Below are 24,917 nucleotides of genomic sequence, written 5' to 3' on the forward strand. Positions count from 1 at the left end.
TCCCTCCCCCTGCTCGTGCACCAGTGCTTTGTCTTTCTTTAACAAAATACATGAATCTTGGGGATCCCTGGGTGGCTCAGTGGTTTGGCACCTGCCTTAGGTCCAGGGCGTGACCCCAGGTCCCAGGATCGAGTCCCACGTCAGGCTCCCTGCATGGAGCCTGCTTCTCCCTCTGCCTGTGTCTCTGCCTCTCTCTCTCTCTCTCTCTCTCTCTCTCTCTCTCTCTCTATGTCTATCATGAATGAATAAATAAATCTTTAAAAAATAATAATAAATAAATATATAAATTTAAAAAAAAAATTGTCCAAGGCTGCCTGGCTATCAGGTTTCTGTGATTCCAGAGACAGTGTGCAAATCCATTATGCTACGTGCTAAGCAATGATTTCTACCCTATTCCTATTTTTTAAACTTTAATATGATTGAACTTATTAGTCACCCATAGGCATTTTCTCTTCCAACTCTGGTAAAGATGTAGATTAAAAATCCCAGTCTGAAAATGTAAAATGTCTCTCATGGGAAGAAAGTCCTAAAACTGTTCTAGCTTGAACAGAAAATATTTCTATCTGTCACATTTGTGGATACCACATGGGGTTTTTATATAATGTTTTTGTTTGGTCCTGAAGGCACAGATTAACTTTCACTTCCTTTTGGCAGATAGCCTCACATTCTGGTGCATTTTTAAGCCTTGAGATAAGAATAAAAATTCAAACAGAGAAGTAAGACAATATCAAATATATTTAGGATAATAAGCATACTGCGGTTGAGCAGATAGAGAGAAATCCTGGTGCGAGGGCCTTTGTGAAAGAGTGAGGAACAGCAGTGAGTTAGAATCTGCTTCTTGGCAAAATCCTACGGCTGTGACTCCACTGCCCTGCTGCCACTGCCTCTTGGAAGCCTCCGGGTTAATCCAGATAGTGGGGAAGAGCATCCTCAAGTCCATCATCACAGCAAGTAGGTGATTTCGTTTTAAGTGCTTTCCTGCTCTCGACCAGACTCCATGCTCCTGGAAGTCAGGACGAGCTGTGAACCGTGCCCCTGGCCTCCAGCGTGTGCCAGTCATGCCCTGGCATCCCTCACATCAAGTCATAGTCAACAGATCAACTTGTTGGGCATCTGTCATGTTCCCGGCGCCGTGCAAGGCCCAGGGGTAGCAGGAAAAACAACAGGAAGAGGAATATGTAACCAAGAATGAATGCTGGCCTGCGAGTCTGAAAACTTGAAATCCAGTCCTATTTTTTCTGCTTCTCCATTGTTGGATCTGGGACAACATTCCTGGTCCTCAGTTGCTTAAAAGGAATGTCTGATTCAAAGACTTCTAACATCTCTCGACTCTGCAAGTGCACGTACTTAACCATGTCCGAGGGGAGTGTGCGAATGCATCTGGAACCGCATCTGCTGAGCGGGAGGCTCACGGCGTGGTCAGGGCAGGAGGTCACGTGGTCGTGAGGATACAGGATACAGGAATGGGTGTCCGTGAGGACGGGAGCCCCACGTGCGGGTGAACGCCATGGAGAGCCAGGTCCACAGGGTGCGTAAGCTCGTGATGGGAGTGACGGGCCACAGCAGCAACTTCAAAAACGATTGGCTGAGCAAGAGTAGGGAGGTGAGGCCTGATGGTAAGGCCAGTGGTGTGGTACTGACACGATATGCAAGGCAGAGATCTGCTCAGGCCGGAGCAAGCGCTTACAGCCGAGCCCGAGGTGTCAGGTGAGCATGGCCCAGAGGGCAGAGGTGCCCCAGATAGGCAAGCGGACAAGAATGGGGCATGCGAGCGAGCGCAAGAGGCTGCACCTGTGGTGGAAAGGTAGCTACAGGGCCTGAGTCCCTGTTGATGATGCTGATGTGCCTCATGAGCAGGTAAGAAGGCGCAGGACAGACACAGCCCAGCACGAATCTGCTTGATGGGGGGGAAGAAGGGCGAGTGTGGGTCACAAGCTGCTAATTGGGGCAGGGGCAGCTAGCAGCGCGTGGCTGATTCATGAGCACTGGGAATGGCAGATAGGCTGACTGATATGCAGCCAACAGTTAACCCAAACTAATTTTTAAAAAAAATTTTTGGCTGTCAACAGATGCTTATTTTCATGCATGTCTTGACAACATCATGATTCCTCTCTGGAGAACATGGAAGGAGACTGTGGCTGACCCTCTAGCTGGGTTGAGGTATAACTTGTCGAAAGGCCTCCTCAAAAAGACAGTTGCTGATCATTATATTCTTCTGGCCAGAAAACCGATGTTGAGTCTTCCACTAGACATGCAAGCCCAGGTGTCAGTGTTTACTGTTACATGAGTGAATATCTACACAAACTAACACCCCCCCTTAGGAGGAGGCCCCTACTGGAGTATCCCAGCACGGCCTCCAATTCCAAAGGTTTAGGGAAAGCTGTGGATCCAGAGAGATTGGGAAGCACAGACTCTGTGCCCAAGTTAGCAGAACGAAATTCAGCGTAGTAGCAAAATTGTTCACTTGGATGGTTAAGGAAATAAGTCCTATCCCTGCCGGGGGATGGTAGGGAGCACACATACAGTGATAAAAGTGTAGGATGGAGAGGATGTGGCTTTTTAGCATATATTAAAAAAAATAGATTTAGGCTGCTTTCACATGGACCAAACACCGTAGACCAGGCTGATGTTGCGGGGCGAGGGTGCAGGGGCCCAGGCCCAGACCGCCCCCCTCCCCGGGCTTGCAGTTCCACCAGCACCTTCATAGGGGTCACAGTGTCGGTCCCTCATTACGGCGTCGGCCTACGAGTTGAGGTCGATCCTCCTAAGCTATGACAACGGTATTTGTGTCTTCCTCCAGCCCCGTCACGTGTGAATGGGATAGTCAAGCACCTGGGAGGGACCCTTGCTACCTTCCAAGACCCGGGCCTTCCCTTTCTCCTCGCGCGTGGCCTGGCTCCCTCCCTCCATGCTGAGCCGGGTCCTCGGGGGTGCTTGGTGCAGACCAGGGCTCTCTTCTCCAGCCTCACTTTCCCTTGACCTTCCTTGTCCCAAATACTATTCATTCGGCTTCTCACTGTGATGAGAGTCAGAAAGCTTCCACCTGCCGGAAGCTGCTGCAAAGGTCCTCCGCGATAAACCTTTGGTTCTAGGGGTGTTAATTCTGTTTTATGGAGATAGACTAGCTCTTTACAGTGGAGGTTCAAGTTCTTTGAAGCAGTGACTGCGTTTAAGCACCTTTGCCTTCCTGTCGGGGTCAGTCTGGGCCCAGTCACCACGGCGGCTCACAAAGGAAGACACGGGCACCCGCCCGGAGCCGTGTGCCCCCCCGGGTCTGGCCAGAGCAGGTTGAAGAAGCCAGGGGGTCCTTTCATCTCCCCCCCCCGCCCCCGTTATTTATTTCTGACCTCGGCCCGGACTCTCCTCCTTCCAGTTGCATTTTCACACGTCGACTAGCCCTGCGTGCTTGCTCTCAAGGCCCACTCCCCGTCACTCTATCCTGCCTTCCGATCCTCATCCGTCTTTCTCAAATGTGGTTTTCTCTTCCAGCCGCCTCTCCTCCGTGGGCCTCGGGAATGGAGAGGGCGAGATAGCAGGAATGTCTTAACCACTGGAGGTGGGCGTGGGCTCTGTGGAATGTGATCCACCATGGAGGCTTTCAACCCCCGATGGAAAAGTCCATGCCTTTGTCTTCATTCTGTTTAGAAGGATGGCAAACTAAATCCTCGTCCCGCCACATGGAAATAACGGAGTTAGATGGCTTCTATCTGATCAAATTATTTTATTCAAACATTCAGAACTGTTTGGGGATCGAGACAACCTAGGTTGACTAAGCTCCGAGGTAGCCAAGGTCCGGGAGAGGTTCTGAACCGCAGTAGGAGGCCTAGCTGACTTTCCTAGGCTCGTGCTGTGTGTTACGGGATAGCTGGTCCTTTCGACATTAAACTCTTTTCCTCCTAGTTATAGTTGCGGCCAAGGCTGGATTTACTCAGCGGCTTGTTCAGCTAGCTCAACGTGTGGATGCCTTCCACGACCCCGCTTATTTAAACAGAACTCAGAAATCATAAATAGCAATTCAAAAGGAGAGCTTGATTTCACAAGCTGAGATCTGAAACCCTCTCAAATATTTGCCAGAGACCCCGTGAGTCCTAAAATATCCTCCGTTTCCTCCCAGCCAGCGCTGGCAGCTGGAGAACTATTCTTACAAATAATGACAAATATTTTACCAACTCACAACATGTTGCTTTCTGTTTTGGTATTAATTTCGTTTGTTCATATTTTTGACTGGGGAAGTCAGTGTGGTGTGACATGATGGTCATCCAACAAATCCCAGGAAAAGAATTACTCTCATTTTGAATGTTTTAGCATGTGTTTCTTGAATAGTAGCTCCACGCAAGCTATTATATTGAATGTTTTTGGTGATGAAACTATGAATTGAACTTGATGTTTGACCACAAGAATTGAAAGAACTGAGACGTTGTAATACAGCCAGTGCCATGGAAAACTTGCTAAAATGCACTGAGAAATGAGGGCTCGGGTGGGATTTGTTGAGTGAGTCAAAGAAGGCTTTTAAGGGAAGTGGGATACGAGCTTCGATGACCAGCCTGTGCTAATATGTGAAATGGGGCATGTAGGGTGAGGAAGGGGCATCTAGACGAACGAAACCTTATTAACAAAGTCTCAAAAATAGTACAGTATGAAGTACAGGGCACTTTGTTAGGTTTTAGTTTTATGTAAATAAATGAAAGAGAACAGTTAGAGATAAAGCTAAATCCCCTGGGTCTGAAATCCTGCATTTAATGCTGGTAGGTAATGGGGAATGTTTTATCCATTATTCCACTCTTTAAACAATTTCAGAGTTGTGTTTGAGGATAATGAATCACATAATTAATCTGTCCTCAGCTTATAAGCTTGACTGTGGAAGAGAAAAAGAATTGGAGTTTGGAAGGCCGGCTGGGAGGTTATTACAATGGTCTAGTGACAGGTACTGAGAGCGGCCTGGGCTGGGCGGGGTAGGATTGGAGTGGGCGGTAGAAAGGAGAGACGTCAGGGAGTGAACATTTCTCAGATTTAGAACCTGATCAGCAGATGAGAGAAAGGAGAAAGGAAGGAGTTAAAGATAATTATGAAGCATCAACCCGAAGAAGCGACACCATGAAGGAAGTGAGACAAGTCAAGCCATACGGAGGGAGGGTGAGCTCAGCTGTGCGAGCAGTGCGTGGACGTACACGCGCTACCCTGGGAACCCCGGCTACGTCCTGCAGTACGGGCTTGGGATGCATTAGCATAGACGTGATGGCGGCAGGTGTAGGAGCGGGTATGAAGATGGCCAAAGGTCGGCCTCGTGGGGGCAGGCGGTCTAGTTGTAGGGGAAGGAAGATGAGCCACAATGGAAGTAGTCAGTGAGGGCAGGGAAGAGCCCGACTTAGGATCATAGGAGAGTGGAAAAGAGCAAGTTTCAAAGAAGCAGGGGTCCGAGTGTTCATGGACACAGAGAAATAAGGAGGCTGAGAACAGATCAGGAGAAACGAAGTGTGATAGGCGAGAGCTCACTGGTGACTTCCACAAGAGTGGATGTTAAACTGTGATTTGTTGGAATGTGTTCTCTTTGTAAGTCTAGGGTTTGATGGTTTGGGGTCTATTAAGTGTTCTGGATTTTCCCATTTCTTTGAGATAACACAGATAATGAAAGATGGCATGCATGTGTGTGTGTGTGTGGAGGGGGTGCCTTGTGATCAGGGACTGTTTTATATAAATGATGAGATTATTTGAATAAACTATACCTTGAGCTCATGTTTCATTAACAACCCAGACATTAATTCAGCCAATAAAGGAAATCTCCAGAATTTTACGTTATTCAATAGACAAAACTTCTACCCAAACTACATCAGGTAAAGAGATACTCCACTGCCCCTTTTCATTAAATGAAACAGCAAACAATAAAAACATATAAACAATTGCTGAACTGGTGAGCATGTCCCAGAACAGCTAAGATGATCATCCTTTCTCTTTCTTTTCAGAACAGAAGGCTGAGCTATGATAGCAACTGGGGGAGTGATAACGGGCCTGGCCGCCTTGAAAAGGCAAGATTCGGCGAGATCGCAGCACCACGTCAGCCTCAGCCCGGCGCCTGCTGCCCAAGACAAGAAACCGGCCCGGCGTCGGCCTCAGGCCGACGTCGTAGTGGTGCGGGGCAAAATCCGGCTTTATTCCCCATCTGGGTTTTTCCTCATTTTAGGAGTGCTCATCTCCATTGTAGGAATCGCAATGGCAGTCCTTGGATACTGGCCCCAAAAAGAACATTTCATCGATGCCGAGACAACACTGTCAACCAACGAGACCCAGGTCATTCGGAACCAGGGTGGCGTGGTGGTCCACTTCTTTGAGCAGCATTTACATTCTGATAAGATGAAAATGCTCGGCCCTTTCACCATGGGTATTGGCATTTTCATTTTCATCTGTGCCAATGCCATTCTTCACGAGAACCGTGACAAAGAAACAAAAATCATACACATGAGGGACATCTATTCCACGGTCATCGACATCCACACGCTGAGGGTCAAGGAGCAGAAGCATATGAATGGCCTTTACACGGGTGTGATGGGAGACTCGGAGGTTAAACAGAATGGGAGCTCCTGTGCCTCGAGACTGGCAGCAAACACCATCGCGTCTTTATCCGGCTTTAGGAGCGGTTTTCGGATGGACAGCTCCGTTGAGGAGGATGAGCTTGCGCTGAATGAAAATAAGAGTTTGGGGCATCTCATGCCACCTTTGCTTTCTGACAGCTCTGTCTCCGTCTTTGGCCTCTACCCGCCTGCATCCAAGACGACAGAGGACAAGACCGGTGGCCCCAAGAAGTGTGGAACCAAATCAATTGTGTCGTCATCCATCAGCGCTTTTACCTTGCCTGTGATCAAGCTTAACAACTGTGTCATTGACGAGCCCAGTATAGACCACATCACTGAGGCTGCGGACAACCTCAAGAGCAGGGCGAGAAACTTGTCCATGGACTCCCTGGTGCTCCCTCCGCCCGACGCCGGGGAGCCCTTCCAGCCGGTCGGCACGGCCTTCTCGAGGAATCATTCTGTTGGCGAGTCGCTGTCGAGCCAGTACAAGTCCTCTGTGGCCCTCGGACCCGGGGCCGGACAGTTCTTATCTCCTGGGGCCGCGAGAAGACAGTTCGGGTCCAACACATCTTTACATTTGCTCTCGTCACACTCAAAATCCTTAGACTTAGACCGGGGTCCTTCTACCCTAACTGTTCAGGCGGAGCAACGGAAACACCCAAGTTGGCCTCGGTTGGACCGAAGCAACAGCAAAGGCTACATGAAACTAGAGAATAAAGAGGACCCCATGGAGAGGCTGCTTGTGCCCCAGGCTGCGATCAAAAAAGACTTTACCAACAAGGAGAAGCTCCTCATGATTTCCAGATCGCATAATAATTTGAGTTTTGAACATGACGAGTTTTTGAGTAACAACCTGAAGCGGGGAACTTCTGAAACCAGGTTTTAATGTTCAAAAATATATCATTTTACAAGGCTATATATTTTAAAACTATTTTCACCAGTGTTTCCTTGTAAAAGTATAGGTTATAAGCCTTTTTATTAATCAAATGGTTTGTAGTGGGTTTGACCTGGCTGTTTAATTCTGTGTGGGAGATGGCTGCTTATGTTTGGGTTGCTCATGGTTGCAGTTCTTTCTACGATTGCACATGGTTTAGTGTTTTCCCTTCCTTTGGAAGCATTATCTCTTTTATTGATATGAACACACCAGACTCCCATCTGAACTACAGCTCCCTTTTCTTTACTTTCAAGTTCTCGCGTTGATGGTCATCTGCATAGAATGAAGTGTCCAGTTCAGAAAGGGCAGGGTACCAATGTGTGGACCCACAGTACCAAATTTAGGCCCAAGACTCAAAATAAACTTATAGATGAACATGAGTACAAACCATAGGCATGATTTTCTAAATGATTGCTTTTTTAATTTTTTTTTTACAAAATCAGATAAATTATTCAAAAGGAAAAAGATCTAGTTTCTGTGTGAGCGAAATAATGTGAATTGGTGAAATTGGTTTAGCTCTATGTGAGCTAATTGATAGGAATTAAGTTGGTTGTGACTAGTTCCCTGAGCTCTGGGTAGGTATATCTTTTTTCAATGTTAGTTCTATTTTAGGGATATTTTATATATAAAAAAAAAAAAACCATGTATTCGAGAACCATGGCTGAGAATGCCAGGTATTCTTAGGGATAAATATCAAAATGCTATTAGCTATAACTTTAGATATTCAGAATTAGAATCTCTTTGCAACTAACTCAGAAAAGGAATGAGCCAATTTAGTTTGTAGGAATGCTATCTTGAAATAATTATATACATGAAGAAAATGTTGACTAGTCACAAAAATACACTATGGGTTAGTTAACAGTAACTAGGCTCAGTTACTCCCTCCTCGCCATCTCTTTTGTCATCCAGCATTCCCACATCCTTCTTTCCCCTCAACATTTTTTAGATCCTGTTCTTTGGGAAATAATCAGCTAACCTTGACATTTCATTTTATCTTTGTGTATCACTAGCTTGGTGATTCAAGAAAATTTAATCCTTGACAAATGGCCTTGAAATTTACCTTGTGCTGGAAAGCCTTATGAAGACCCCAAAGACTTTCTTAGGGTGTAATACATTTTTGGAATTGTGGCTGTCAGTCACCGAAGATAATAAACACGAAAATGAATGTTTCCATCAGAAAATGTTCATGTTTTCCATTAAGGTAACATTTAATTGTAAGAACTGTTTAATGGAATACTCAGGAAATTTTACAGATTCTTCCCAATGCCTAAATGTTTCTGAGTGGCATCAGCATCAGTATCATTGCAGCTCTTGTGGAAAGGGAGAAGGAAAATACATCTCTGTCCGTAGCTCCCCACAATCCCACCTTGTGTTGGCATCCGAGCTTCCCTGAATTGAGTCAGTGTTACTTGTTAGAACACCAAGCTTGTGTATCGTTATAGAGTGAGTTCAAGATTTTGCTATAAAGCATTGAATAAACTTCTGTTCTTAATAGAAATTTGTGTTCTGCCTACATTTGCTATTATTTTTAAATGAAATGTACAATTCTGTTTAAAGTACTGTTGTTCAAACTTTCAAGATGTAGTCTCCTGGAGGCACTTGATCCTGTAGGATGTGTATTGGGTTTTGTGGCTTTCTTATTTTGCTTCTATTAAAGAGCTGGGTCTCTCCACTTATTGAAAATAGGCTATTTTCATATTTGTTCTCTTTGTGTGGTGATTAATTTTATGTGTCAACTTGACTGGACTAAGGGACGTCCAGATTTCTAGGTGTTTATGACGGTCTTTACAGAAGAGATTCGTATGTGAATCTATCAACTGATCACCAGTGCAGGTCGACATCATCTCACCTGTTGAGGGATTGAATAGAACAAAAACACAGAGGAAGGGCACATCTGTTCCCTGTGCTTGAGCTGGGACATCTGTCTCCCTGCCCCCAGACATCAGTACTCCTGCTTCTTGGGCCTTTGGACTTGGACTGAGGTTTATACCACCGGCTCCCTTGGTTCCTGGGCCTTCGGGTTTGGACTGGAACTACACCGCCACCTTTCCTCTGCCCCTCTAGTTTGCAGATGGCAGGTGGTGGGATTTTGTGGCCTCCACAATTACGTGAGTGAGTGCTTCATAGTAAATCTCTCTATATCTGTCTACCTATCAATCTATTTATCTGTCTATCTCCTAAAGGTTCAGTTTTTCTGGGGAACCCTGACTTGGGATCATTTTCACTTAAAGTTTAATTGGTTTTCAGGAAAACAACCAGATACATAGCACCTAGCAAATGTCAGTGATAATCCCAAGTTTGAAAACAGTGACTCTAAGCACCCCTGATATGACATGTGACTGAAGCCATGTAATTTGCTCAGTTCACCCCTGAAAGAGCTGTAGCAGCTTGAAGAGGATTAAACAGCATGGGGCTTGGAGGATCCAAAGAAAGGAATTGGGGCCCAAAGCAGTGATTCCTGCTCACTCTTCTCTTCATCAAAAAGCCTGAGGTTTTTTTTTTTATTTCCCAAACAAGCCAACTTTATGAAATGATTAACTTTATTTTAAATTAATCAGACACGTGTTGCTAATTAAAGCTTCAGATGAATATGAGACAGCGGATGCCACCATGTTGACTTGATACAATTCTACCCAAAAGCAATGAAACTTGGAATTTTAGTCGGAGTGCATTTTGTACATTTCCCTTTAGGCTTTAATAAATCCTGAAAATTATTTAGAAACTCTCTCATTTCTTCCCTTGGGAAACATCAGGTATCTGGACTGTGGGCTAACTGCCTCTAGGCCAAAGAGATCTAAGGCCTGTGATCTACCTGGGATGTATTAGCTTGCTGGGGCTGCCATAACAAATACCACAAACTGGATGACTTAAGCAAAAGAAATTTATTTTCTCTTAGACCTGGAAGCAAGAAGTCCAAGATCAGGGTGTTTGGTTTCTCCGAGGCCTGTCTTCGTGGCCTCCAGAAAGCCATCTTTTCCCTATGTCCTCACACAACCTTTCCTTGGAATGCACGTCTCCGAGTCTCTCTTCTTAGAAGCACACTAGTCCTGTTAGATTAGGGCTTTATCCTGTCCTCATTTCACCTTCATCACCTTTTTAAAGGTTCTGCCTATCTCCAAATATGATGTCATTCTGAGGTGCAGGGGGTTAGGACTTCATGAATTTGGAGGGGAACACAAATCTGGCTCTAACACAAGGTGTGCCTGGAGAAGTGGGGCAGCTGAGTGGGTATTCTTAGCCTAGAGCAGGTAAGGAAACCACAGTATACCCCCTAATGGCTTTACTACCCCAGCTGTGTAGCCTGGAGTGAATCAATCTCTCAATTTCACTTAACTCCATTTTTATTAATTTCTTAATTTCGAGCCTTAGATTCCTCAACTGGGAAGTGAAATGAGCAAGAACATAAATGATAAAGCCTAAACTCTAGAGGCTCTGGGTTCTTGATGCCCTGGGATGAAGACCCAGTGCTTGTCACCATCTCTGTTTGCTTCTCAAATAATGAGGGGCAGGAACCACAGTAGAGCAGAGTGGTTAGACTCATGGATGTCAGAGCCAGAGCATCAGTATTTGCACCTGGCTCTGTCACTTTTGGACTTCTCCCCCTGCTGCGGCAAGACCACCAACAAGCACCAACTGAGTGCCAGCCCCACTCCAGGCTAGTATAGATTTAATCGGTTGGAGCTCATAGAGGATCCAGGGTGGTGCCTAGGGGGGCACATGGTGAACACTCAGCATCACTATTACTATCTGACAGTGTCAGCTGAGTGCGTTCTCACCTTCACCCCAACCACATCCCACCCCCAGATGCAGGATGGATTGAGGCCTCCTAAAAATGTTCATGTCCCACTCCCCGGAACCTATGAATGCTACCTTTATGGCAAAATGAACATCTAACTCTAACTAAATGAAGGATCTTGAGTTGGGGGAGATTATCCTGGATTATTCAGATGTGTCCTCATGAGAAGGAGGCCGAGAAAGATTTGACTGCAGAGATGATGTGTTCAAACCAGAGGGAAAATAGAAGATGCTAGGATCCTTGCTTTGAAGATGGAGAGAGGAGCCACAGGCCAAGAAATGATGGGAACAAAGCACTCGACACTGGAAAAGGCAGGGAAATAGACTCTTACCTCAGAGCCTTCACAGGAACCAGCCCTGCTGATACCTTGATTTTAGCCCAACGAAACTGATTTTGGACTTCTGGCCTCCAGAAGTGAATTAAGTATATGTTATTTTAATCCACTAAACCTGTGTGTTTTGTTACAGCAGCCATGGAAAGCTAATACATTCTCCAAAACCAAAGGAGCTTTTTCAGACAAGCCAGCCGGTTGTCTGCAGACTAACAAGCAGGGTGAATGCGTCCATCCCAGGTGATGGCAGGTGGCCCAGTGTTGATGTAGGATCAACATTGATAATGTAAGTTATTTAGACAAAAGAGGTAGAGATTCTTTGAAGCAGCAAATATTGACTTTGGTGGATAATAAATTGCCAACAGACACACGAAAAAATGTTCAACATAACTAATTATCAGGGAATTATCAAAATCAAAACCACAATGTGATAGCACCTTCCACCTGTCAGATTGGCTAGTATAAAAAAGACAAAATATAACAAATGTTGGTGAGTATGTGGAGAAAAGAGAACCCTTGTGCACTGGGAATGTAGCCACAGTGGAAAGCAGCATGGAAATGCCTCAAAAAGCTAAAAATGGAAGTTTCATACAATCTAGTAATTCCACTTCTGTGCTTTTACCTGAGGAAAATGAGGACACTAATTCAAAAAGATGTATGTGCCTCTATGTTTATTGCAGCTTTATTTACAATCACCAAGATATGGAAACAACCGAGGTGTCCATCAATAGATGAATGGATAAAGGGGATGTGACATATATACACAATGGAATATTACTCAACCATGAAAGAGTATGAGATTTTGCCATTTGTGAGAACAAGGGTGGACCTAGACGGCATTATCCTGGGTGAAATAAGTTGGACCGAAAAAGACAAATAATAAATGATTTAATTTATATGTAGAATCTAAAAAATCAAAACCAATGAACAAACAAACAAGCAAGCAAACAAAACCAGAAACAGACTCATAAATAAAGAGAACAGACTGGTGGTTTCCAGAGGGGAGGGGAATGTAGGGATGGGCAAAATAGGTGGAGGGGATTAAGAGGTGTAAATCTTAAGAGGGGAAAATATATATATTCTATTATTATTATTCATATATATGTATATTTATATTCCCATATTTGGATAAGGGCATATCTTAAACTCCGGACTTGAGAGCAGCTATCAATTGTAAAAGTTTTCAGAGTCAAATTAGTGTTTCTGTTTATATAATTTGAAAAGAAAAGTGGAAACATTTTTAGCAACGTTTGTATCAAAATGGATATTGTACTAGCAATTAACAATTTACTAAAGATAAAGTTTTAGTTACTTGTTTAGCAGTTCAAATTTAACCCTTTTTAATTTATGGAAACACACGATGGATGACTAAAGGAAGTAATTTTTTTTTAAAATCCATCGATTTACCAAAGTTTACCTACCGTATTTTAAAGATGAAAGTCTTGGCCTGCCCAATGATGTACATCCAACTTCTGTGGTGTTTTCGATTGTTAAAGATCTTAAGCATTTAAAAAAAAAAAAAGATCTTAAGCATTATTCACTAAGGAGCAGTGGCCCTACATGCACTATCCTGTCTTTTACTTCCAAAGAATTGCTCTGTTACCCTTCTCCCATGCTACATGTAATCCCATCTCAGGTCTTGTATAAATAATAATAATAACGTTGATATGGGATCAGATCCTCATTTAACGATTTAAGTCCCTTGTGATCCAAATTCAAACTGAAGTAATTCAGTTGGTTTCTTTCTTTCTTTTTTAATTTGAATTCAATTTGCCAACACATAGTCCAACATCCGGTGCTCATCCCATCGCGTGCCCTCCTCAGGGCCCGTCGCCCTGCCAGCCCATCCCTTCACCCCCCACCCCTCCAGCAACCCTTTATGTATTTTCCAGAGTCTCTCATGGTTTGTCTTCCTCTCTGATTTTCTCCCACTCATTGTGCTTGTTTTGGCGGCACATATACTAAAGTTAGTTTCTTTCTGTCTGCTGTTTCTTTCAGGATGATGGCGCAAGAGGGGAAAGGCCAACTTCATTGAAGTGCTTTTTACTCATTGATGCCATCTTGAGATAGAATTTAAAAATCAGGCCTGCCCAAGAGCAGGGTTATTAAAGTGACAGAATTAGGTCACTCAACCTTTAAATGTCAGCAGGTCAATTCCTATGGGGACTGTAGGAAAAGAGAAAATAAATAATAAAGAGGACACAGGAAACTCCACACACAGGATCTTGTCATTCTCATGCATCAAGGAGGTCTTCACTATACACTTCGAATATCCTCTTCTTACTGCTTCCTTTCACTCCTGGTTGGTTCAGGAGTTATTTTATTACAGAAATTATCGAGAAATTCACTTTTATTTTCACTTCTCCCTACTCATTCACCATTTAATACTTTGAGATTTCGAATGATTTTCTAGTTCTTTCTCATCACCAAATAGTATGGGTTGTGTCTCCAGGAGCAAGTGTACTCTGTAAATTAAATTTAGAGATTTTGTTTGTGGTGCAATTATTTATAATCTAGATAATAAGGCCATGTTATTTGTGGTGTAAAGATTGAATACTTGCAAATGAAAACATAAAAGCCTGGACTTTAGAAGCAATAGGACATTAGAGCTGACACCCAGTGGGACACACGTTAGTGGCAGTACCAGGACTCGAACCCGGAACTGTTGACTCCCAGGATCTACATCAATTAAAATCAAGCCAGGTGGTTCTTTTTCTTTTTAAGGGTTTTAAAATATATATGTATGTTCAAACTCTGATGGATAGATTTTGAGTTCATTAGGACTGGTAAAGAAAAAGTATCTAAAATTTTAGGCAGAAAATAGTGTTGAAACTTTCATCCCATCTTAGAGGTTTGTGTGGGGTGTGCAGGGGGTGATATACTTGGGACAGATATTAGATAAGGCACAGAGTTTGAAATGGGAATTTTTGCTATTTATCTTACCCATGATTTCCTGCATTTTAATATATTACCTATGTAACTCCACCATTTTTCCTGCCTGAGCCATTATATTATCTTTGAACAAGATTTATGGAACTAAAGTGAGTCATTTGCATCCATATTCAATGAACCACATGTACACGAAGGAAGGCAGGAAGGCAAGGGGGAGGCAAGGAAGAGTGTGGGATTTGAGGGATAGAGAGCAGGGACTCCCATATGTTTTTAATGCTTATTGAAAACCCATGCATAGCAAATGGCATTCCATTTACACTTTGTTTTGGAATAAAACCAAGCTTATAATTTTTAATCATGGAAACAGTGAGAAAATATTCTTACTTGATTTAAAAATACATCTTAATAGGTATTATCAGTGTTTATTTTCCAGCTTATTTCTGTCAATCACCCTAAGGGTTCGTGAATTAATCATTACTTTGAGGTTGTTGACTAACGAATCAATAGCTCAGAGCTGTTCAGAGATTATTATTTTTAAAAATGAAATCACTTTTTTTTCTACACTCACATGTTCTGTATTCATTAGGTATAGTTTTTTCTCTAAAGCACTTCCAATTCCCACTGTGTTACCTTGTGTCACCATTTATACTGTGTTAATAACCTGAGAAGTCAAATGAACTTTCCAGCCAGTTAATTGAAGAGTTAAGGAACTATCGTTCAAAGGCTCTTGCATTTTATGTTTGTTATTATAGTCTATTACTGTTTCAGGGTCAAATAAAATACAGATGAGCAAAAATATGAAGGGCATTTAGGGATCATATTCAATATAGGTTATGATTGGTTATCCCCTGAAGTTCAGTATACTCATTACCAATTCACAGGAAAAAAAAAATGTCTTACAAAGTAATCAAAGTGAAAAATAAAATATACTCTAGCGTGTGAACCCTGCACTGTATTTTATATTGACCTGCAAGATATTTAGCAGCTTACAAAGTAAATTTAGTAGAAGCCATAGTTTTCTTATGCTGGAGTTCTGGCAATGATTTGCACTAAGAAATATGATGCAAAATTACTGTATGTTTATAAACTTACACCAAAGAAGTCTGGTCCCGAAAGTATGGCCTGCAATCAAGTATTTAAATGTATAGTATTTCATCTGCGGATCCTTTAAACTCTTCTCTTTTAAATTCTGTTTTTAATTTATATATTTCATTATTGACTTTGTTGGCATAATCTTATGGCTGTGTTCTCTGGCTAAAGGAGAACTAAAAAGTGGGTATTGGCCCTCTGCAGCATAATGGTGAGGCTGCCATGGGCTCGCAATGGAAGGAAAGGGAGGATATCTGAAAAGGTGTGATATTGAGTATTTCTAAGTTTGCTTTATGTGTGTGATTTCTGTTGTCTTGCTCCTGTTGCCACAGTCAACCCAGAGTTGACTTTTGGTTAGAATGGAGGTTATTGTCAGTTTGGGTATTATGTCTTGAAATGGGTGTGTGTACTGCAAAGTCCAGGAAATTTAGGAATTGATTTTAACTTATTTGTTGCGGGCTCTCTTCTCAATATTTCTATTTATAGACGTCAGACTCTATTCATCAAGAGTCTTGTAAACGTTGGTACATATCAGGTTCCTAATGGATGTTGGTAGAATTTACTCTTCAGTTCATGGTGGAAAGTACAGACTGTATGTTATTGTCCTATACTCACGGGTCAGATGGGTCGGTGTGCAAAAACCTCTACGATAAGAAAGGGAGAACATATGTGGCTGGTTATAAAAGTGGAAGGCATGGACTGGGCTATCAACCAGCTGCAGGAAGGGAAAGGAAGAATTAATCTGGGGTAATGCTTGGTCATTTGATCCTAGAAAGAATAAGAAAGTAATTTCAGGGGCGCCGGGGTGGCTCAGCTGTTGAGCGTCTGCCTTTGGCTCAGGGTGTGATCCCAGAGTCCCAGGATCAAGTCCCACATCAGGATCCTTGTAGGAGCCTGCTTCTCCCTCTGGGGTGTCTCGCCTCTCTCTCTCTCCCCCTCTCTCTCATGAATAAATAAATAAAATCTTAAAAAAATAAATAAAACAAGAAAGTAATTTCAAAAGCTGTGTATATCTTGTAAAAGCATAGAAAACAGAAAAGCTATTTCTGAACTGCAAAAAGAATTCAGTACTTATGGTTGGTCAGTGGCCTTTTGGAAACATTAACTTTGTATTATATTTTTGTCCCATCTACTTGCTTTAGTCTTTAAGGCCCAAGCCCTCTTGAAAATTCATTTCAGCAATGGAACAATTACCAAGGCCTACATACTACTTCAATTGCATGAATTTGTAGGCCAAAATGACCATCTTCATTCAGTGTTTCTTTAGAGTTGCCCATTCAGTTCATTTACCAAAGCTGTGTGATCGGTACAGCACGTCTCTCCCAGGCCCATGTCTCTCAGGAACCCCAACATTACCTGAGCATGCAAATTACCTTTATTTCCTAGATGTAACCCTGAAATAGAAACTTGCGCGTAACGAAATTTGATGCCTATGTGCTAACAGCAGATACCAGAAGAGTGGGAAAATAGAAACTGAAGATGCAAACATTCACTCTTCCAGGGTAAGTAAGAAAAAAATCCTGCCGTTATTTATTTTATTATTAAATAAGGTAAAGAAAGAGATTCTTTAAAGGACTCTTAAGCGTCGCATGCACACCCAAGAGACGTCCGTTTGTGGCGCTGGGAACCCTCCGTGAGTCCTGCACTGTCCTTTACACCCTGAGAGAATATCAAAAAGAAAGTCAGGCTCTCTGAAGTGAAACAGCTTGAACTAGATTTTGAAGGATTTGTATGAATCAAGGAACTATTTCAAGGACAGTCTTTTTAGAGAGAAATTGCCGCTCGAGTTAAGCCCCGGAAACTGAGAGAAGTAAAGCCTGCAGGACATCTGGCCTTCCCGGAGTCGGGAGTTTGAGTTAGAGAGGAACAGAAGAGAATCGGGAAGGGAACCGGAAGTTCAGATTAGCGGGAACTTTAAGAAGCCGGGCCGGGTTTATTCCTAGGTATCTTATGCTTTTGGGTGCAATTGTAATTGACTCCTTAATTTCTCTTTCTTCAGACAGTGTGGTACTGGCACAAAAACAGACACATAGACCAATGGAACAGAATAGAGAACCCAGAAATGGACCCTGAACTTTATGGTCAACTAATATTCGATAAAGGAGGAAAGACGATCCACTGGAAGAAAGACAGTCTCTTCAATAAATGGTGCTGGGAAAATTGGTCATCCACATGCAGAAGAATGAAACTAGACCCCTCTCTTGCACCATACACAAAGATAAACTCAAAATGGATGAAAGATTTAAATGTGAGACAAGACTCCATCAAAATCCTAGAGGAGAACACAGGCAACACCCTTTTTGAACTTGGCCACAGTAACTTCTTGCAAGATACATCCACGAAAACAAAAGAAACAAAAGCAAAAATGAACTATTGGGACTTCATCAAGATAAGAAGCTTTTGCACAGCAAAGGATACAGTCAACAAAACTCAAAGACAACCTACAGAATGGGAGAAGATCTTTGCAAATAACATATCAGATAAAGGGCTAGTTTCCAAAATCTATAAAGAACTTCTTAAACTCAACACCAAAGAAACAAACAATCCAATCATGAAATGGGCAAAAGACATGAAGAGAAATCTCACAGAGGAAGACATAGACATGGCCAACATGCACATGAGAAAATGCTCTGCATCACTTGCCATCAGGGAATTACAAATCAAAACCACAATGAGATACCACCTCACACCAGTGAGAATGGGGAAAATTAATAAGGCAGGAAACAACAAATGTTGGAGAGGATGCGGAGAAAAGGGAACACTCTTACACTGTTGGTGGGAATGTGAACTGGTGCAGCCACTCTGGAAAACTGTGTGGAGGTTCCTCAAAGAATTAAAAATAGACCTGCCCTACGACCCAGCAATTGCACTGTTAGGGATTTACCCCAAAGATTCAGATGCAATGAAACGCCGGGGCACCTGCACCCCGATGTTTCTAGCAGCCATGTCCACAATAGCCAAACTGTGGAAGGAGCCTTGGTGCCCATCGAAAGATGAATGGATAAAGAAGATGTGGTTTATGTATACAATGGAATATTACTCAGCCATTAGAAACGACAAATACCCACCATTTGCTTCAACGTGGATGGAACTGGAGGGTATTATGCTGAGTGAAGTAAGTCAATCAGAGAAGGACAAACAGTGTATGTTCTCACTCATTTGGGGAATATGAATAATAGTGAAGGGGAATATAAGGGAAGGGAGAAGAAATGTGTGGGAGATATCAGAAAGGGACACAGAACATAAAGACTTCTAACTCTGGGAAATGAACTAGGGGTGGTGGAAGGGGAGGAGGGCGGGGGTGGGGGTGAATGGGTGACGGGCACGGAGGGGGACACTTGACGGGATGAGCACTGGGTGTTATTCTGTATGTTGGTAAATTGAACACCAATAAAAATTAATTTATAAAAAAAAAAAAAAAAAAAAAGAAGCCGGGCCGGGGAGCTAGGCCCAAGGGCAGGGGTGAGACGCCCCAAGCATAAGACAAAACACTGAGAGACGTCGCTGGTTCACTCTGACCTCATCCTCTCTGCTCCCCAATTCCCCAAGGCTTGGCTTGAACCTACCCCTGTGTCCCGCCCCTTGTGGACAACGGACGCTGGCTCGTACCAGACCATGTCATCTCTATCTTCCTCTCTTGCTCTTCCTGCTGTTTGTGTCCCCAATCTCTTTCATCTCTCGACCACGTCTATGTTTTTCCTTTGGATTTGACAACCCAAGCTATTACTTCCCCTTTGCTTGCAGGACTTTCTTCAACCATTATTCAGGTGTTTAGAAGTATTTGTGTGGTATTACTGGTTATGGAAATAGTGTGGTCACTGTTAAAAAAAAAATCCACATCCCAACAAAATGGAATTGCATAGTTTAGAAAATTAAATGTCCCTCAAGATGCCACCCTTAGATGGCCAATGCAACAATCATTTTTTGAAACCCCATTGTGTACCAGGATGGTGTTAAGTGCCGTGAAAACACCACCAGATGAGCCATTGTTTGTCCTTTAAGGAACTGGAGGGTATCATGCTGAGTGAAATAAGTCAATTGGAGAAGGACAAACAGTGTATGTTCTCATTCATTTGGGGAATATAAATAATAGTGAAAGGGAATAGAAGGGAAGGGAGAAGAAATGGGTAGGAAATATCAGAAAGGGAGACAGAACATGAAGACTCCAAACTCTGGGAAACGAACTAGGGGTGGTGGAAGGTGAGGAGGGCGGGGGGTGGGGGTGGATGGGTGACGGGCACTGAGGGGGCACTTGACAGGATGACCACTGGGTGTTATTCTGTATGTTGGCAAATTGAACACCAATAAAAAATAAATTTATTATAAATAAATAAATAAACAAACAAACAAACAAACAAAAGGAGCCTGCAAAGTTCAAATGGCCAAATCCTCCTCCACAGCGCCGGAGCTCACACCCTGCCCTGGTGTCAACCATCCCCTCCAGTCGGGGCCACCTTCCCGCCTCTCTGGCCTGCCCCAGCCTGCACAGAAGCCCCTGCCCACAGTGGGAGGGTCGGGAGGTGGAGCCCATGGCCTGAGAATGAAGGGGCTGGACGAGGCCAGGAAAAATAAGGGCAAATGGTTTTGAAAAGACTATTTCTCAGATGATCCAGACACTCACAAATTATTAAGTCATTTAACCTGTCATCGAATGCATTTGCATACATTCTAAGCTTTTTGTTTTGTCAGTGACAGATCTGTGAACTAAAATTATTTTAAAAAATAAGAAACATACGCTCCGTTGGCTAGAGCAAAGTCTTCTCAAACCTTGAGAAACAGATTGGCATATATTCTTAGCTACCCTTGAAAGAGCACCAGGCAAACAGGTGTATTGGACCCAGGCTGGAGGAGAGCCTGGGGAATTTTCGGGCTATGTCCATTGGCAATTCAATTGCCTAATTGATTACATTTTGATGTTTAGCTTTTTTTCCTCTAACTGTGGAACAAATATCTTTGTTCTCCAGTAGATCATCCCTGTCTGCAAGCAGGTAGGGCAGGGAGAAATTATACTTCTACAGGTTTTTGGAAACTCCTTTCTCCAGAAGGGAAAACTAGAGCTGGCTTAGCTTCCAGGGAGGGAACCATTCCTGTAATGTTTCTTGTAATACAGGAACTGCTGGGAATGGAGGAGCCTAAGACCCGTATCATAGCTTTTTCCACGACCTGGAACCTCTACAGCTAGAACCTCTACATTCCCTCCATACTGGACGTCCCCCTCAGAAACCTACTCTCTTCTCTAAGTGAATTTGGCTTCCAGTCTATGTGCTCATCTCTTGGCTTTATTCTTCCTCCAACTTCCCAACCATCTACTCCAAGTCTCCTGAGCATATGCTTTATGGTTTTCATTACTGGTACAAAATGACCTAAGCCAATGGGGGTACAAATCCCCAGTAAGTTCTTTTTGGTTGTAGGGTGCCTGGGGAGGGGGCTCAGTGGTTGAGCGTCTGCCTTCGGCTCAGGGTGTGATCCCGGGTCCCAGGATCAAGTCCCGCATCGGGCTCCTGCAGGGAGCCTGCTTCTCCCTCTGCCTGGGTCTCTTCCTCTCTCTGTGTCTCTCATGGATAAATACATTTTAAAGATCTTTAAAAAAGTCTTTCTGGTTGCTTACAATGCTCACCAATAGTTACAGATAGGCGTGGCTGCTCTCTTACCTTGCTGCGACGTTATAATGAAGGCAAGTCTCTTACCAGGTCCTGTGACCATGCAGACAGTTATTAGCAAGTGGGAGTAAAACTGCTTGTTCTGCAAGCTCGATCAAGTCCTACTTCTCCAAAAATTTATAAGTTTCTACGACACTGCAGAGGAGTTAAAAGTTTTCCTTGACCCTCTTAGAGTCCTGATTGGGTCTGAAAATGAAGCTGAGAAAGATTAACAGGAGAAAAGAATACAAATTGTATGAAAATGTTACATGTCTATAGGAAACTTCATAAGAGAATAAAGACCTGGAGAAGTGGCCGAAGCAAGAAACCTATATACCTTTTAGACAAAGAAACAATAAATTTGTGAAGAATTGACAAGACAAAGGGGTTTGGGCTCTGGGTAGTAAATGGTGAAAAAGTAACAAGATTTGCTCATATGGCTTTCTCAGCCCTAAATCCTTTTCTCTGGTGATAAGAATGTCTTCCTCCTGATACAGGGAGATTTATCCCCTGTTTTCAGGGAAGAAAAGCAACTGTGGAAAGGAGATCAGAGTGACCTTCCTGCTTCTGCTGTTCCCTTAGTCTCCTTTAGCTTAAAATACTCAATATGCCACGATGCAATATTTTGGGGTAGTGTGTCCTGAACCCCATCAACACCTTGCACAGTGGTTTTACTCAAGACAGATGTACTAACAATCTAAAGTAGGGGTTCCCAAACTTTTTGGGCTCAAGAACCTTTTATCCTCTTAAAATTTATTGAAGACTCCAAGGAGATTTTGCGTTTGTGTTTTATGTATCTAGGTGTTCGCTGTATTGGAAAATAAAACTGAGAACTTGGGCAGCCCGGGTGGCTCAGCGGTTTAGCACTGCCTTCATCCCACGGCGTGATCCTAGAGACCTGGGATGGAGTGCCACGTCGGGCTCCCTGCATGGAGCCTGCTTCTTCCTCTGCCTGTGTCTCTGCCTCTCTCTCTCTTCCTCTCATGAATAAATAAATTTTAAAAATCTTAAAAAAAAACTGAGAACTTTAAAAAATTAAAACGCACATCCCATTAGCTTTCAGAGTAGTGATGTTTTCATGTATCACGTAGGCTCCGGGAAACTCCACTGCACACTCCTAAGAGAATCAGAGTGAAAAAGCAAACGGAACCTTATTGTCAGGAATATAAGTCTACCTTGCAGACCTGTTTCAAGTCTTGGGGGCCCCTGGAGGTCCCAGCTACATACTTTTAGCATCGCTAATCTAGAGTCAGGACTCAGTTACTCAAAAATGAACAAATGCAACTAGAACCCTCTGAACCAATATCTGTATATAGAACAATGTAGGCATGAAACCTCCCACACCATCCTTGAGAGTGAAAGATGAAGAAGGAAATAAAAGGGACGCCAGGACTTTTCAATTAAATCTGTTTATATGCATGTGGGGACGACCCCAAAACACCGGAGCAAATCCTCTTGTCTCAGACACTGCAGATACTACAGGTGGAAGCCCATCTCTCACATCCTTGTTGCTTTTAGAAAGCCGCTGATTTTAACAATGAAGTCTCCTTTCTCACGTCATTATACTAATGAGCAAATTTTCTAGTTGTTGCTGAGACATTAAAAAAACAAAAAGGTGAAGGTCTCACCTCTACTACCACTTCCCGCTGAATTATTTTGGAGCAGATCCCAGACATGCCATTTCATCGATAAACGTTTCAGCGTTTATCCCCAGCAGTCTTCTTTCGTCTTAGCCTAATTACGATACTGTTGTCATAGCAAAGAAAACTAACATTAATTCTTTAATATTATCAAATATTCACTTGGTATTAAAACTTCCCTAATCATTTCATATTTTCCTTCTCTTCATTTCTTCATATTAGGATCTAAATAAGGTCTAGACATTACAATTGGTTAATATCTCTAAGTTTCTTTCAATCTTTAGATTCCCCTCCCACCCCCAAGCCTCCTGATTTCTTTATTGAAGAAACCAGGCCATTTGTCCCCTTTCATTCTCCATATTCTGGATTTAGGAGACCACATGCGTCTGGTGTTATTTGACAAGTTTCTCTGCCCCATATGTCCTGTAAATGGATCATTTGGTTAGTGAAGCTTTTTGGCAAGCGGATTTTGTAGATGGTATTGGGTACTTCTCATTGGGTCCTCTTAGGAGGCACGTGAGGCCCGTGACCCCTTTCCATGATAAGTGGGCTGTTAAATTTGTGCTGGTTTTGAAAAATAATCTTCATTGAATTAAACCTCTGAGACTTCTGGGCTTTTCTGCTACAGAAGCCATGTTATTCAACGTTACTAAGACATCGATAGTAATATCACTTTGCCTAGGAGGAAGTATTATAAACTAATTGCAGGCATCGAGACCATCATTTTTGAACCAACAATTTTCACTAATATTTTTATAATGTAACCTCCTTCTCTTGAAAAAAAAAACATAACTATTTCTATTCTTATTTCTCCCTCTGATTTTAAAATCTCTGAGAGAAATATGTGACTGGAACAGTCTGTTTGTTGATAACGATTTCATTGTCTTTTGAAACTAGAACAGCCTAATCACCAACCAGCCATGCCAGGTAACAATTTTTTTTTTATTGTCTCTACATGCCATTAAGAACTCTTTTATTTAAACAATAAAATTTCTTCCTGTTCAATAATACACTTCTTGATAACATCATCGTGTATAGATGTTTTGGCAAGGCTCTCACAAGCAAAGCAATTTTTGTCAAAGCCACAATCAAAACCTCAAGGATCGTAATAATCTAGAGTCACCAGACTCTCAAAAGATGAAGAATCACAGCAAAAAGGGGAAAAATAGGAAAAAATGCTGGAGAGGAGGACTTTCATCATGAAACCTTCCTGCCTGTGCTGGAAGAGTCATTCAACACCCCCTACAGCTGAGCTAGTAAAAAGTTGCTCCATATATGAAAATGTAATGATTCACTAGGAAACTTCCTGACACACAGAGAACAAAACTTGATAGTAATTTCTTTAAAAAAATTATTTGAGAGAGAGAGAGAGAGAGAGGGCAGAGGAGAGTATGGTAGGGGGTGGGGGGAGGGAGAGAACCTCCAGCCGACTCCCACTCAGCACAGAGCCTGCTGTGGGGCTTGATCTCACGACCCTGAGATCACAAGGGTTGATTCACTCAATGGACTGAACCACCCCCGTAACTTGTTAATAATTATTAAATGGTCTAGAAAAAAAAAAAAACAAGGTTTTGGGCTCATACGCCTTTATAAAAGTGTTTGCTGCTCTTTGTTTGATCATGATTAATTTGGCCAGAAATGATGAGATTGCAACCTCTCCCGTTAGCCCTCCTGGTATTAATCATCTCCAAGGTGATTCAGTTTCCATGGCAACTGTAATATTTATTTTTGCATTACAGCACTGGCTGGGCTCTAATGGCTGGGAGGGCAGAGTCATCCTGAAATGTTCAGTCTCAGTCATCAATTTCTCATTGCTGATGTTAGAAAACTGGTTCATCACTTCCAGGTATTAATATTAATCTGTATTCAGGCAATTCAAGTACAAGGGTGTCCTGAGCGCATCCTGTCCGTTGGTTCCCGGTTACCAGGCTTGAAGGCCCAAAGGGTTTTTATTGAGTAAAGGAGCTCCTGGTGTTTGCGTCCAAATTTTCATGATAATTTTAAACATACATAACGTATTATTACCATAT

The 24,917-nt window shown here is 42.8% G+C and overlaps 1 protein-coding gene across 1 annotated transcript in view; it reads left to right on the forward strand.

Annotated features, from left to right (window-relative positions):
* Positions 1-9,174, forward strand: part of TMEM200A (transmembrane protein 200A) — a 58,172-nt gene extending 48,998 nt beyond the window's left edge. Inside the window, exon 2 of the mRNA XM_055309538.1 lies at positions 5,961-9,174. Coding sequence (XP_055165513.1) covers positions 5,977-7,452 — 1,476 coding nt within the window. The 5' untranslated portion in view covers positions 5,961-5,976 and the 3' untranslated portion in view covers positions 7,453-9,174. The remainder of the gene's footprint in view (positions 1-5,960) is intronic.
* Positions 9,175-24,917: the final 15,743 nt, after the last annotated feature.

The sequence above is a fragment of the Nyctereutes procyonoides genome, unplaced genomic scaffold, assembly GCF_905146905.1.
Source record: "Nyctereutes procyonoides isolate TBG_1078 unplaced genomic scaffold, NYPRO_anot_genome, whole genome shotgun sequence".
NCBI lineage: Eukaryota > Metazoa > Chordata > Mammalia > Carnivora > Canidae > Nyctereutes > Nyctereutes procyonoides.